The sequence below is a fragment of the Hippopotamus amphibius genome, chromosome 1 (assembly GCF_030028045.1).
Source record: "Hippopotamus amphibius kiboko isolate mHipAmp2 chromosome 1, mHipAmp2.hap2, whole genome shotgun sequence".
Lineage (NCBI taxonomy): Eukaryota > Metazoa > Chordata > Mammalia > Artiodactyla > Hippopotamidae > Hippopotamus > Hippopotamus amphibius.
This window is the reverse complement of record NC_080186.1, coordinates 85537294-85554295: the sequence shown is the minus strand read 5'-3', so window position 1 is coordinate 85554295 and position 17002 is coordinate 85537294. Positions and strand designations below refer to the sequence as shown.

The 17002-nt window shown below is 33.3% G+C and overlaps 1 protein-coding gene across 3 annotated transcripts in view; it reads left to right on the top strand.

Annotated features, from left to right (window-relative positions):
• Positions 1 to 17002, top strand: part of DPYD (dihydropyrimidine dehydrogenase) — an 807016-nt gene that overhangs the window by 469641 nt on the left and 320373 nt on the right. For all 3 annotated transcript variants that reach the window (XM_057718457.1, XM_057718467.1, XM_057718475.1), the window contains exon 14: positions 3498 to 3662. In XM_057718457.1, the coding sequence (XP_057574440.1) occupies positions 3498 to 3662 (165 nt within the window). The remainder of the gene's footprint in view (positions 1 to 3497; positions 3663 to 17002) is intronic.

Here is a 17002-nt window from a genome sequence, read left to right as displayed (position 1 = left end):
GAAGTGGAGTAATGCATGGTCTGCATCACTCCATGCTGGGGTGGAGGACTGTATTCAGAGAAGAGGTCTCTGAGGAAGCAAGGGGAAGCAAGTAAATGGACCAGTAGGAAAGGATTTAAGCAAAGAATGCGTTCCTGAAATTTGAATATAAGCCCAAACCCATTTGTTTGTTTAGCAGCAGAATGAAGCCAACAATGATTACCTTACAGTTCCTATGCTTCAGGACAAGACCTCTTCTAGTGCCTAGGGTTTTAGTCTAGATTCCTTCATACAGCATTATTTGAAACAACAAGGACCTACTGTATAGCACAGGGAACAATATTCAGTATCTTGTAATAAGCTATAACGGAAAAGAATCTGAAAAAATATATATACACACATACCTATATAACTGAGTTACGTTGCTCTCTTCCTGAAACTAACACAACATTGTAAATCAACTGTGCTTCAATTGAAAATAAAAATTATTTGAGCACTTACTAAAGGCCAGGCTAGAAGCTGGACATGTAATATTAGAAAAGATATAGTTCTTTCCCTTCAGAAGTTTACACTCTATTGGAAAGTACTGACAAGAATATAGACAATCACAATATAGAATGTCAGGAGTACCAGTTGGGGAAGGTATGTATTGTAATGGTGGTGTGAGTGAGAGCAGCTTAACACTTGATGATGTTGGCGAGATCAGAAAGGATTCCTAAATAGACCACAGTCTGAGCTAAGACCTGAAGGATGGGCAGGGGCAGGGAGTCTAACACATGAGTCAGTTTTGTTGAATAGCAGAAAATCCATTTACAGATGTAGGGGTTCAGAATAAGTCTCCTTAAAATGGCATGAGGGTTACTTTGACCTAAAGGCAATCAAGATCCTACAGGTTTAAGAGAAACTACTGCCCCTCTCTTAACTACCTAGGAGAATTTAAACTGGGGATTTTTACCAGAAAAGAGTTATTTACCTAAGTGGCTCCATCTATACAACAGGCCAAACATCTAATTACCAAACATCTACTCTTCTTGTTGTCCTATAATGACGCTGCTGTTCTTGAAAGCCCCAGATCCCTATCCCTTTCCTTAGCTCAGGATGGCATTTATACTTCATTTAACATTTTCATCTCTGAACCTCTCACGTAGGTGGGCACCCTGACACTCTCACGTTGGTGGGATTCCTATACAAATGAAGTTAAATTTCATTTTCTTCTGTTAATCTGTCTCATGTCAATTAAATTCTTAGACCAGCCTGAAGAACCTAAAAGGGTAGAAGAAAGTTTTCTTCCTCTTCAACACGAGCCAGTAAATTACAAAATGTTCATTTAAAGCAGGTGCCCTGGGACTTCCTAGGTGGTGCAGTGGTTAAGAATCCACCCGCCAATGCAGGGGACATGGGTTCAAGCCCTGGTCTGAGAAGCTCCCACATGCCATGGAGCAACTAAGCCCTTGCGCCACAACAACTGAGCCTGTGCTCTAGAGCCCATGAGCCACAACTACTGAGCCCATGTGCCGCAACTACTAAAGCCCACGCAGCTAGAGCCCATGCTCCTCAATAAGAGAAGCCACCACAATGAGGAGCCTGTGCACCACAATGAAGAGTAGCCCCCTCTCACTGCAATTAGAGAAAGCCCGTGTGCAGCAACAAACACCCAATGCAACCAATTAATTAATTAATTAAAAAATTGCAATTGTGTTAAAATTATTAAAAAATTAAAAATAAAACAATAAAAATAAAGCAGATGTCCTGTCATTTGTGGAACTACCCAGTGCCAGGGCACATGACTTGGTGAACTGAATGTGGATTCTATTCACCTTCTTGGTAAAATTCTCCTGTGCAGGGCATAGCTTGTGACATAGATTGGACTTATCTAGGAGAAGAAAATTTAGAGTAGAGGAGATAGCAGAGGAGAAAAGGAATTCAAGGCTTAAAAGTATGGGTCTTAAAAATTGAAACATAAGAGAAAATCAGCCTAATTTGAATGAAACATTTTTAGAATTGTCTTCTCAGACCATGGCAGATTGAGAGTGCCTACCTGGGTGAGCACAGAAGCCACCTGCAGGGACACAGGGCACATATTTAAGCATTTGCCAAGATAGAAATTGGACCCAGTAGGCTTGAGCTTCCTGGAGTGACTCTACTTGTCATTTTACCCGTTAAGCTTGTGTAACATGGTTTCACAATAGCAAATCAAAGTAAGACTGGTGCCGTTCCTACAATTACAATAGAAGTGGAATGGCTTAATTAGTAAAACATTAACTGGCAGGATTCCTATAAGTAAAAATGTACATATTTAAGGCAGCTTATTGTAACATTTATACCATTTATTTTATAATATACTAATTCGAATGTAAAAGTGAATGTAAATTGCCAGAAATTAACATGCAATGCAAAGAAAAGTCCTTTTATCCTCTGCAACTGTAGCATTTGGCAGATTCAGGAATAAATAATCTTTTGTGGCAAGGGTATGCCTTATCAAACATATGCAGATCAGCACTAATTAATGCTAATTAAGGTTTCCTGTCTATCTAGTTGGAAAAACGTCCAAATGTTATGAAATCCAGTTAGTATGCCTATTACGCTAATTGTTTTATATGGGGTGGTTCTTAATTAAAATATGTAAATTGACCTTAATTGCTATATACTAATGGGGGTTCATGTTATCTCACTAAAAGTGACAAGATGGTAAGGAGGGGTACTTAAATGACTAATTCTGATAAATCCTTAACTAAATGACCTTTACTCAAAATTAATTTTAATTGGAAGTTGGCTAAAGAAACATTTTCCTTCTTTGTTTCTTTTTAGTTTTTAGCAATGTAAGAATGTTACTCTTCTTTGTTAATACAGCTTTAAAAGCAGTTATGGATTGTTAATTATACTTAACAAGCAAGTTAATTTGACTGTTTACTGTTTATAGTTATCAGGAAGTTATTGATATCCTTATTTCAGTCTTGGGAAAAATTAGTCCTCGTTGAATGTGAATTTATAGTTAGAATCATATAGGTGAGTGAACCAAGTTAGTTTGTTAGAATGTGTGTTAAAGTTTGATGAGCCAGTAGTGCTAATATATACTCCTTAGCTGATGTATACTGAAATTACATTTTAGAAAAAAAAATTTCTTTACAAACATTAATTCTTATTTGAGTTAAGATCTCATTGGAGATACTTAGAGTAAATAGACTGAAATTATATTCTTACATTTTACTTATTGTGTTTTTATTTATTATTTAATTGCAAACAAATTAAAATGTGTATGCCCAAAACCAGTGTAAATGAATTTACATATTTTTCCACTATGCTAACCTTAAAATTATAGGAAGCAATTTAAATACAGCTAACAAATATTTTATTTTACTTTTTCATTTGAAAGTAATTTGTATTCAACTATAATTTAAAATATGTTAAAAATGTGAGACAGGACTTAGTAGAATACTGTCATATGGAAATGAGCATAGAATGAAGATAACAGTTTTTCTTTGTAGAAAGGAGACCCAATATCTTTACTCTTTCAACAGGACATAGTGACAAATGTTTCACCGAGAATCATCCGGGGGATCACCTCTGGCCCCATGTATGGCCCTGGACAAAGCTCCTTCCTGAATATTGAGCTCATCAGTGAAAAAACGGCTGCCTATTGGTGTCGAAGTGTCACTGAACTAAAAGCTGACTTTCCAGACAATGTAAGTGTGATTTAACGTCTAAAACAAAAGAATTGGCATAAGTTGGTGAATGTTTATTTAAACATCGAATTCATAGGCTTATAAATATTAATGTGTATAATATATTTTATTAAAGAATCTGCCAGTTGCTTTGCTGATGCATAGAAAGATAAAAAAGAAAGAAATGCTCAAGAACTCATAAAAACCCGCACAATGTGAGGCTTTGTTATAAATGGGTGCCATGTAGATGGAAGAAGTATCTACATAAGCAGGAGGAAGAGAAATGAAATACTCATTTTATTGAGTTGCTTTTCACTGTATGTGGCTAGTATTTATGAAGGTGATGACCTTAGGAAGAAATTGCAGACTGTAAATCATTTTAAATATAAAGCTGAGGCAGAAGCAGAATTTCTTGTATAGTTTATATTTTTTCAGTGGGAAATAATTCACCAAATAATTTTAACACCTTCATTCTGAATGAGTCAACTATCTTTTATAAAACCTTTTATTTCTTCTAAAGTACTGTACACAAATACTACAGTAAAATCAGGCTTACATAAAATATTTCATTTCTTTGTGGATTGTATATATTGCCTGTAGTTTTTTAGTCCACAGATAGTATTTTCTCTTCAACAATTGGCTAGGATTGTCCTTAATGTTATTCACTCATTCTCCTCCTTCTCCCCCCAGCCCCCTTCCCATGCACACACGTACACATTTCTCTCTCTTTCTCTCTCATTCTGTCTCTCTCAATGAGCTGGTGATGAATTGAGGTTGAAGTTTGGGGCAATGTGTGTTTGCTTTGTAGAAAAGATTTCAAAGACAAATGAGAACACTTCAGGTATTCTAATAATAAATATTTTAAAATCGAATGAAATTTGTGGATATTTGCCCACAAACTAATAAATCAGGGAATTTTACAAAGGAAATTTAGCTATCACACTATCACCTAGCTCATCAAGTTTCCTTTTCTGTTTTAGAAAGCTTTAATTGTTTCAGAGTTCTCTCTTATCTTGAAACAAAATATAATCACATAGGATACAATTTATCTTCCTCAATTCAGCCCTTCAGATGTGAAGGGAACTATAAAGGCCATTTGAAATCTGTAGCCTCTGCTTAGTACGAATGTTTCACTCTCTGAGCATGCGGTTACAATTATCTGTTTGCGCATCATACAATCAACCCTAGTAACACTTTTGTTGGATTATTTGTGTTTTAAAGAATCCACATGTTTTGGGAACTTTTCTCAGAGTGACAAGGACAAAAAGTGGTCAACCATAAAAGTAATTACTTTTAATTATTATTTAATTATTTAATTAATTAATATATTTCTCAACTTAGTACCTATGATAGCTACTGAACAGGCAATAAAGTAATAATAGGAACTGTAATAATCATCATGGTAATGAGCATGAGCACTTATATAACGTTCACCTTGTGCTAGCCATGCTTCTAAGTGCTTTCTATATTTTAGCACTCGTTTCATTTTTCAACATCTTTTTAAGATAGGTAGTATTATTTTCCCCATTCACAGATGAGGAACTGAGACACGCAGAGTTCAGTAGCGTGTCCAAGGTTCACAGCTATTATGTGGTGAAGCCAGAATTGGAGCTTGAAATTTGATTTTAGCATCCATGCTCCTGTCTGGTAGTAGGATTCACTAGTGCACCTGCTTGTAGTGCAATATCATTTCAGGCCCTTAAAAGCGCAATACTATTTACATTGATGTAAAATAACAACAGTATGAAATATTCCTTCAGTAGTATTTAGATGAGCCAATGTATCTGAAAAAAAAAATCCTTTTTTCTGGAAAATAAGTCCTACCAATAACGTGTCTTAAGCTCACCTGATACTTTCTACCCTCTCTTGAGCAGGAATAAGATGTTATAACAATGGCTTCCCAGAAATGACAGTAAGTAGACAAGAAAGTTGAGACAGAACCCTTGTTTTGTGATCCCACAGTCAAGTAGAAAGGCTTGAACACATTTAAATGTTCTTTTCAATTTCCCCAGGAACAATTTTCTTCTCCTATAAAGCTTTTTCTTCTGAGGAAACAATACACTCTTTTCTTGTTTCTAATTCTTTCACCATTTAGATTATACTCATTATTCTTTTTCTGTATTCTTAGAACTAATTTCTAACATTTTTACTCCCCATATCAAAGATAATGTTTTAAATACAAATAAAATGGCATTCCCATTTGAACCCAGAGAAATAATGTGTGTGCACCTAGATATTGCCATGCTGAGAGTAGAATATCCCCCACTGTTTTGGAATTACTCTGATACCAAACCCAATGAGCTGAATGAAAGAAGGTGACCCTTCATTTTCCACGTTTAATTATCACTCTCACTGGAGTTTTCCCACATCATTCTCAAGTGCATGGCTGCCACCTTTAATGACAAGGATCGGATAATTCAACCCATTGTGGCAGCTTCTAAGCAAGGGCTAATTTTTCTGAAAAAGAAATTGTGCTGGGGGGCATATAGGTCAGCTAACATCAACAGTCAGTATCTCTATTTGCAGAGAAAGTAGGCACCAGTTGACCACGAACTAGAGGAGTCAGCTGGAAGAACATCTTAAATATAAAGATATTAAGACCCCCTGTAACATATTGTAAGGGCTTATTTCTTAACTGTCACAGAATTATACCAAAGCCTACACTTATACCAGACTTCTGCTTGGCTTTCAAGTTTTCCTTTTATTTATCCGCAAATTAAATTTGGCACACTGATCACTGTAGTGACAATTTATTTTAAGAGTTTTTTTTTTTTTCTTTCTTAAGCTGAGATTTTGCAGTGCTTATTATGAAATGTATTGTGTAATTAGGGCTCACAGAAATCAATTTTAAGTGAATACTTTCATTCTCATTGCAAAAACCTTAGAAATCATATATTTTAGGCATGCAAAAAATTTTTACCAAAAAATGCATGCTGCATTTTGTCTGAATGCACTGAATTAGCAGGCAAAGACTGACATTTTCTATCATTTGTGGCAGCTAAAGTGAGAGTTAGGCAAAAGATAGGGATTCATCCGTGAATCAGCTGGTGAAGATAGAAAAGGGAGTGATGGCTTTGTTAGAGAAATTAATAAAGGAAGAACAATTGGTATGTAAATATACTTCTATTATAAGACACCTCATTTCTACTGAAACCCTCTCTCAGTTGATTACTGAGAGATCAGCATTCCACACATTATGTTCAAAATGACTCCAAAGAAGGTGCTCTTCATCGGCTTCCTAAGGATGCTTTCCTGACCAGTCGCCTCTGAATAGAGTTCTTAACCTTGTGTGTATGCCATGGCCTCCGTAGGCACCCTGCTGAAGCCTAAAAGCCTCTATCAGAATACAGCTTTTGAATGCATAAAACAAAATTCATAAGGTAATAAAGGATTCCCATTATATTAAAATAAAATTCTTGAAATATTTAAAAAATATGGTGTAGTAAAATATGTTACTCTTTAGTAAGGCACTAGAAATACAGTCTAATGGCAGATCTAATACCTACTGCAGTCGTGATATAATGGTGACTCCAAGTGACATCTTGAGATAGCTGCAACAACTCTTCAACTCTGTGTGATTTTCCATGGTTTCTGTTGGTACAAAGTCACAGGTATTGATAGCGTTGCACTGATTTGTTGCTTCATGATGGGGGAAATGCTAAATTTCAGTGTGAGGCTAGTGAAAATAAAGATCTAAATTTTTTTCCATCCAAATTCATTCTGTCTTCTGTCAAGGGTTCTAAGGACCTCAGATTAAGAACCTATGTCCAGTGTTTCTCAATTCTGGTTGCATATTAGAATCTCCTGGAGAGCTTCAAAAAGGGTATTTACGGTTAGGCCCTATGCTAGTTCAATCATTTCAGAAATTCTGGCATTGATACAGTGAATATATACCTATGTGAGTGTGTACATAAGTATGTGTATAGCTATGTAAGTGTGTGTGTTTATATTTTTTATAAAGTTCCTCAATTGATTCTGCTACATATACCATCAATGTCTTTGACATATATCATTAAATATTTATAAAACCCCTACACCAGAACTATTGACTGGGAGCTGTTTATGTGCCAGGAACTGTACTAAGGGTTTTCTGTATCTATGAACCAGAGCTTTTCCCCATTTTACAGGTGAGGGAACTGACATTGAGAGATATTGCATTAACTGTGCAGATCACACAGTTAGTAAGTAGATGTATTGGGACTGGAAATCTTTCTATTATACATGAAGAGGTGTTCCATTTGACCATAAAGAACCTGAGGAATTAAGAATATATGTGTTACAGCCCTCCCTTGCCAACCCACTCACATGGGCCAATTAGATTGAACTTTCTCAAATGCAGACTGTCAGAAAAAGTAATCTTTTCATTTGACAAAGAAAGTTCTGTCATCGGTCAATCACTGTCCTGTCATTCATCCCAGTGAAGAACATTTTATGGCTCAGCTCTTCTTGCCTTGCAGAGGTGTCGGTGTCTATAGAAAACAATGCCAGTGACTCAGTGTGGACCTTGACTTGTACCCGGCCTTATGTTAAGTTCTGTACTTGAAAATAGAGAAGTCGAGGGACTGAGTCAGATCTAGGTATCCTCCAAGCAGGTGGATGCTCCCGAATGATTCAGTGGACATTTGCCACCCCATTATTCCTGCACAGTCTTTTTTACGGGTGCCACGAAGGCTGACTCAGCAGACGTGGTCTTTCTTTTCTTTGACGTATGTATAATTAAGTCCAGCTAATTAGAAATAGGGGATTGTGTTACCTGCTCAGTTTGTTCAGATAAATCTGTAACAAATAAAACTACAATAAATGTATTGTCAGGAGGCAATGACCAGTGTAAATTCATTACTTTTTGATTTCCTATCACAGAGCTTATAAAGCACAAACAGCACCTCAGCTCTTCTCTCTTCATATCCTAAGAAAGGTTTTCACCAACAGAAATGTAAGAGTCCCTGCAACGGAGGCATTCCTGCTTTGTTTCATCTGGAATTATTTAAGCTTATAAAGTCCCTGTTTCTGTAAATTTCTACATGTTCCCATGCTGATTTATTTTAAATAAATTAGAAAACTGCTGGATGACGCATTGAAGGGAAGCCTAATATATCTTCCAGGAAGCTCTTCCCTTTTTTATACCTTGGCTTAAGTAGTGATTTTGTAATATTGTTCATAAATTCTAGAGGACATAGATATTTCCCAACCTCCCTTTTTTGCTAAAATCCAGGGCAATTATCTAGTGACATTACTTTATTATTTTTTTTAAAAAGATATATCTAATCTACAAAAATAAAAATACAAAATGATCCATATTAGCCATAGGCTAAGCACTGATTTGGTCATGCTCACAAACCTTAAAGGCCAGACATGAAAGGATAAACATATGTCCAAGTAATTTAACTACAACTCAGAAAAAAGCTCTAGAATATTTATAGGAATACAAAATATCTAGTACCAAACAAGATAAAAAACAGTCATCCAATTTAATTTAATTGGCATCCAATTAAAAATTACCTAGAATGTAAAGAAATATGAAAATAATCCCAAAATAAAAAAAAATTCAATCAAGTAAAACTAATATGATGTTAAAATTAGCAGGCAAGTACATTAAAACTGTAATTACAACTATGTTCCATACATTCAAAAAGCTAAGTTAAGCTATGGAGGATAGATAAGAGACCTAAATCAAAATTCCAGGCATGAAGACTACAATGATAGGGATGGAAAGCACACTGGAAGTTATTAACAACATATTAGGCACTGCAGAAGAATAATTTGTAAACTTGAAGATACAACAATAAAAACTATCCAAAGTGAAACACACACACACACAGACTGAGAGAGAGAGCGAGAAAAGAAAGTAAACATACCATTGGTTAGCTGGGGACAACTTCAAGTAGCCTAATATGTACCAGAATTCCTCAAATTTGAAGAGATGATGGACTAAACTTTCCCAACTTTTCTTAAAACTACAAGCCTCCCCAGTATGCAAACAAAACAAAAACAAACAAAAATAATAAACAAGAAACTTGATGAACTCCAAGCACAAGAAACATGAGTAAAATTATACCAAGTTAATACATCATAATCAAATTAATTAAACCAGTGAAAAAGAGAAAAACTTCAAAGCAGTCAGGGACAAAAAGCATGTTCCTTGCAGAGGAACATAACATGAAGGTTACTGCTGTGATTTATCATTAGAAACAGTGCAAGCTAGAGGTCATCTTTAAAGTGCTGAAAGATTAAAAGCACAAGCAAACAACAACTGTTAACCTAGATTTCAAAATTCAGCAACATATCTTTCAAAATACAGGTGAAATAAGTACTTTTTCAAACATAAAAAGACTGAAAGAATTCATCACCAGGAAATCTGCACTACAGGAAATGTTAAAAAAAATATTTTCAGGAAAATGATGCCAGGTTGAAATATGGATCTACACAAAGGAGTAAAGAGCACCAAGATTTGTAACTGCATGGGTAAATATATATTTTTTAAATTATTTATTCACTTTAAAAGACAATTGGTTGTTTAAACAAAAACGTATTATACAATAGTGTGAGGGGTTTATAACATACATAAGGTAAAATGTGTGATAATAACAGTGCAAAAGTTATGAGAAAGAAATGGAAGTATACTATAAGTTTCTAAAACCTTATGTAAGGTTTTATATTCCTTGGAGATAGACTTTGATAACTTAAAGATATATACTCCAAGCTTTGTATAACCCCTAAAATAATGTGACTGAGTTACAAATAAAACATGAACAATAAAGGCATAATTTAGAATCAAAGTACTCACACCAAAAGAGAGTTAAACCTAACCATATCAGTAATCAAATTAAATGTAAATGGTCTAAACATCTCAATTAAAAGGCAGAGATTTTCATATTTGATTAAAAAAAAACAAGATTCAACTGTATGCTGCGTGCAAGAAAAAGCAATTTTAAATACGAAGACACAAATAGGAGAATATTGAGGCAATGGAAGGGGATATACCTTGGTAATTCTATTCAAATAAAATTTCATAATATTGATAGAGTAGTTATAAAAGCAAAGAATATTATCAGAGATTAAAAAAAGATCATTTTTCAATGATGAAAAAGTCAATTCATCCAGAGTTGATAACAATCCTAAATTGTTTTATGCACTTAATAACAGAGCTCAAGAAACTGGAAAAAAAACAAACTCAAATTTATAATTGGAGATTTCCATACCTGCCCGTCAGTAATTAATAAAACGATAGAATGAGTCTGTTGAGGATTTGACAAATGCTATCACTTATCTAAAATACATTTATAGGACACACTATCCAAAGGCAACAGAATACCCAGTCATTTCAAGTACATGCATAATATTTACTATAATAGGCCATATTCTGAGCCATACAAGAATTTTAAATATTTTTTTTTAAATTTAAATCATGCAAGGTATATTCTCTGCCCACAATATAATTAAATTCATAATAAAAAACAGGAATGTATTTGGAAAATGCCCAAATATTTAGAAAATAAATAATATACCTCAATAACCCTTGGATAAAAGAGGAAATCATAAGCAACATTAAAAGCTATTTTGAACTGAATGAAAATTAAAATATAAAATATCAAAATATGCGGTATATCATATAAGCATTACTTGAGGGAAAATCTATAGCATTAAATTCATGTATCGAAACAAAGAAATCTCAAATTAATGACCACCACTTCCACCTTTAAAAACTAGAAACAGAAAATTAAACCCAAAATAAATAACATAAAGGATATAGTGAAGATTAAGGGAAGAAATTGATGAAGTGAATAAGAGGAAAATAATAGAAAATGTCAAGAAAGGTAAAACTGATTCCTTTATTGAGCCAGAATGATTAGGAGAAAAGAGAGAAGACCCATAAGTTACCAATATAGGGAATGAGAGAGAGAATACCACTGCAGGTTTTACAGATATGAAAAAGATAATTGCAGAATAATATGAACAATTTTATGCAAATACATTCATCAACATCAGTGAAATGGATACTGTTAAAGAGATTCTGGTTCAAAACATTTCCATGAAGAAAACTACAAGCCCAGATGGCTTCATGACTGAGTTCTACCAACTATTTAAGAAAGAATAATGCCAGTTCTATGCATACTTTTTCAGAAAAGAAAAACAGAGGAAATACTAATTAAATCTGTAATGTCAACACTTTGATATCACAACTAGATAAAGGCAGGACAAGAAAAGAAAACTATGGACCAATGTCCCTTATCAACATAGATGCAGAAGTTGTAAACAAATTTACAAATATTAACCAACAATGTATAAAGAATATAATACATCATGAACAAATGAAGTTTATTCCAGGAATTCTGATAGGTTTAACATTTCAAAATAATGTAATTCACATAAGTTACAAACTAAATAATAAACAACACAAACATAGAAAAAATTTGAAGAAATTCAAAAATACATTTCTAACTTTTAAGTAATTTCAGCAAACTAAGAATAGAAGAGTAATTTCTTAACCCTCTAAATTGCACTAAAAAAAAAAAAAAAATCCCTAGAGCTAACATCATAGTTAATGGTAAAAGACTGAATATTTTCTTCCTAAGGGAAATAAAAGAATGATATTTGCTTTTGCCATTTCTAGTACACATTGTGCCAGAGTTCCTATACTGTTTAATAAGAGAAGATAAAGAAATAAAAGATATACAGATTGTAAAGGAAGAAATAAAACTGCCTTTATTCACAGATGACATGATTGTTTATGTAGAAAATCTGACTGACTATACCAATAAAAACCACTTTATGTACAAAATCAGGCAACTAGCTTACAAGTTATTGTTTTCAGATTTGATTTTTTTAAGAGCTGCATTAAAATACTATGTAACTTCATCACTAACGTTTCCTGCACTCTGTTAAATTCTGCACTCCAGGCAAATGCCTAACTTGCCTCAACCTGGTCTTGGCCTGCCAGAATACAACTTTAATAATAAATGAGTTTAGCACAACCAAAGATACGAGATCAACTTTTAAAAATCATTTGTACTTTTTATATACTAGTAATTAACAATTAGAAACTGAACTAAGTATATCATATCAATATATCAATATAGCAAAAAAGTGAAATAGGGATAAATTTGATGTAAGATGTGAAAGACGTGAACACTGAAAACTACAATATATTACTGGCAGAAATTAAAGAACTAAGTCAGTGGGAAGGCTATATCATGTTCAGTGATCAGAAGATTCACTATTGTTAAGATGTCAAGTAACCTCATTGATTTAAGGGTAAAATGAAATTACAATCAAAATAGTACCATGATTTTTTTGCAGAATTTAACAAACTGATTCTGAATTTCATATGGAAGTACAAAGAGCTTAAAGTAGCCAGACAAATTCAAGAAGAACCAAATTGTAAATCTAAAACTTTCTAATTTCAAGACTTATTTTAAAACTACAGTAATTAGGATAGTGTGGTATTGTCATAAAGATAGACAAACAGATTAATGGAGCAGAATAACAAGTCCAGAAAACAACATACAAATTAGTTGAATGAACAAATGATTTTTGACATAGATGCTAACTAAAGAGAATTCAATGGACAACATATAGTCTTTTCAACACATGATGCTGGTAAAATTAGGTATCCATATGCAAAAAAATAAAAATAAATGACATATCTGACATGGCATATAAAAATTAACTCAATTTGTAGAGACATGGATGGACCTAGAGACTGTCATACAGAGTGAGGTGAGTCAGAAAGAGAAACAAATATCGTATATTAACATATATATGCAGAATATAGAAAAATGGTACAGATCAACCAGTTTGCAAGACAGAAATAGAGACACAGATGTAGAGATCAAACATATGGACACCAAGTGGGGAAAACAGGGAGGGTTGCAGGGGGAATGAATTGGGAGATTGGGATACCGAATTGTACACTCTAAATATATGCAGTTTATTGTATGTTAAATGCATCTCAATAAAAGTTTAAAAAAAATAAATAACTCAAAATAGTCATCGACCTAAATGACAAACCTAAGACTATAAAACTTCTTTAAAAAAAAAAGGGAGAAAGTCTCTGTGACCTCAGGTTAGGCAAATATTGAATATTACTTAAGTGAATACCAAAAGTATAGTCTTTGAAAGAAAAAGATAATAGATGTGATTTCTTCCAAATTAAAAGTTTTGCTCTTCAAACCAGTTGCTAAAAAAATGAAAATACAAACTACAGACTGGGAAAAATATTTGCAAATCATGTATCTGGTAAAGGACTTGTATCCAAAATGTTTAAAAGACTTTCAAAACCCAGTGATAAGAAAGCAAACAACCCTTCCCACTTTGAGCAAAACACATGAAGAGACACTTTACCAAAGAAGATTATGAATGACAAATAAGCACATGAACAGGTTCTCAGAATCCTTAATCATTATTGAAATCCAAATTAAAGCCACAGTGCGATATACATCTATTAGAATGTCTAAAATTTAAAAGACTGATCGTATCAAATGTTAGCAAGGATATGGAACTACAAGAACTCTCATACATTGCTAGTGGTAAAACCACTTTTGAAAATAGTTTGGTACTTTCTTAAGAAGTTAAACATACATCTACCATATAACCCAGATAATCCACTTTTAGATAACTACCCAAGAAACACCAAAACGCATATCCATACAAAGACTTGTACAGGACTGTTTATAGCACCTCTATTTGTAATAGCAAAAAAACTGTGAATGATTCAAATGTCCAGCTGAATAGATCAACACATTGTGGTGCATGCATACGATAAAAGTAAGTAGAATGTATGATAAAAGTAAGAAGAATGAACTCTTGATATGTATAACATGGGTTAATCGCAAAAATTATGCTGAGAAGATAAAGCCACTCCCCCCGCCCCCGCAAAGTACATATTTTATGATAAACTTGTAGAAACTGTTAACTAATCTATAGGAATGCAAAATAGGTTAATGGTTGCCTCATAGACAGGGGAGGAGTTGGGGGAGGGATTATAAACAATCATAAGGAATTTGGAGTCGTGATAGACATATTCATTATCTTGATTATGATGATGGTTTCAAAGTATATACACGTCAAAACTCATAAAATTGTAAGCTTTAAATATGTGCAATTATTATATGTTTTACTTTACATAATATATAGTATATATAGAATTATATTTCAATAAGCCTGTTTTAACATATTCAATAGGTTAAAATTAAAATTATAAAAGCACTTTTCGTGGGATGTGCCCTGGGAATCAATCCCAGGTTGGATTAAATGGCTAAACCCTTGTCACCAAGCTGTTCAGTCCCTACCCATTGCCCAAGTCACCAGTCAACTATTACCTTCCATGGAATTTTCTAGCGTTTTGATCATATTCGCTTTGATATGGAGATGGGAATTAACATGAGGTTAAAATGACCTTATGCAGTGTTAAGAAAGAAAAGAAATGTTGGGTGGTGTTTTAAGCTTCTGCTTTGTGGGAGATTAAAATCCTAGTGCTTTATTTCATTCAGTAAAGGAAAAATCTTAAGAAAATCCATCAAAGCTTTTTAGTCACTTTATATATATAAGTATTAACTGCGTACAACATACTTTCTCTCAAATTCTCCTCCACTTTTTAATTTGTCAGGCTGCCTTTTGGGTAACAATATTGTCTCCTCAGCTTGGGAGTATAGCATCCAACACATTGAACCATGTTGAAAGAGACCCTGGGGATGGCGATGTTGAATTGAGTTTAGACTCTTTCTTGGTATAAACTAGCTCATGAGAGAGGCAGTGGAAACAATTTATAAATTATATTATTTGCTACATAATCAGAGCATGTCATAAAATAAAGGCAAAGTCCATACTCAAACAGCTGAAGAGTTTCGTTCAGTGGATTCATTTACTTAATATCAATTTGGTAATATTTCACATCAGTCAGTGTTCTGTTTTTGTAGAGAAATCAACTCTAATGCATTCTACTAAAGTATTAGGAAAACTAGGAGAAAGAAAGGATAAAGTAAAACCTCTTACTGCCCCTGACCCCACAAGTCCCTAAAATGTATCTTTTTTTCTTTTTTTTTTTTTTATCTTGAAGGGCCCATTTAATCTATTAATTTTTTTAAAAAGCACCAATGTTTTATGAGAGGCTAAAAGTAGGAGGTTGTTAAATAAAGACTGTTATTTAACATAAGATACTATAGTTATATATGTTTTACATTAACTTTGTTACAAACTACTTATCTATTTTACTTTTTTTTTTTTTGGTCACTAGGCATTTTATTCTTTTACATTGTACCTTACAGAGAATATTCCAGAGATCTATTTTTCACAATTAACAAATTTCATATTTTTTTCCTTAGATCTTCTAAGGTATTTGCTTAAAAGTATTCTCTTTATTCTTTAAGAAGGTTTTCAAAAAAAAAAAGGAATAAATAGTACTATTTTAAAGGTTTATATACTGTACTTTAATAACTATCTTTCTATTTCAGCCATTCTTTATGGTTGGGTAATTGATTCAATTTAATCAGAATTTAAAACTATATCAGTGATGCACAAATATGATCTAATTAGTTGTAAACAATCTGAAAGGGGAATGGTCATGGAGGCATTGGATTTTTAATTTAATCACCAGGCAAATTTGGTACTTCATTTTTAAAATATCACAAGTGAGGCAAACTTTAATAGAACAAACGTGTACAATGAACCCTCTAATTTACTTAAAATTTTACTCTGTAGGATGTGTCTTCATTTTAAGAATTAAAGTCATGAAAATATACATTAAAATGAGATCCATTTTGGTAAGACTGTGTATTAATACAGGCAACTTGTGATTATCCATTTTAATAACAGATAGAGAAGAATTGATGAATGAAACACATCAGTAAAGATATTATATTTTTAGCAGTCACTTCTACTTTTCTACCAAGAGTGCACTTCATAACCATGTTAAGAGAAAAGAGAGTTTTTAAAAAAAAAAAGGAAGGAAGAAAAAAACCCAGGTTTTTTGGCAAGGAGCCATTTCCCAAGGCAAGCCCTGAATCTTAACAGAAGAAAAAGAAGCAAGAATTGACAAAGAGGTTTTATGAATTCAAAACCTGACAACTTATTAATTTTGTATAGCCATTTACAGTAAACAAATTTGTATTTCTCTGAGTTGATCTCAGGATAACCTTGTAAGGAATGCATGAATATCATCCCTATTTCATGTTAGAATCTGATATCAAAGGAAGGTAATTTCCCAAGGATGTTTCTCAGACTGTTAGTGGTAAAATTTTAAATGGAAAACAGAAGTCTGATGTACATACACTCACAATAGAAAAAAAATTATTTTTTAAAGTCAAGCTTCAGAGTACTTAAAAATGTCCATGTATGAGTCACTTTTTTTTCATCTGGATTTCCTT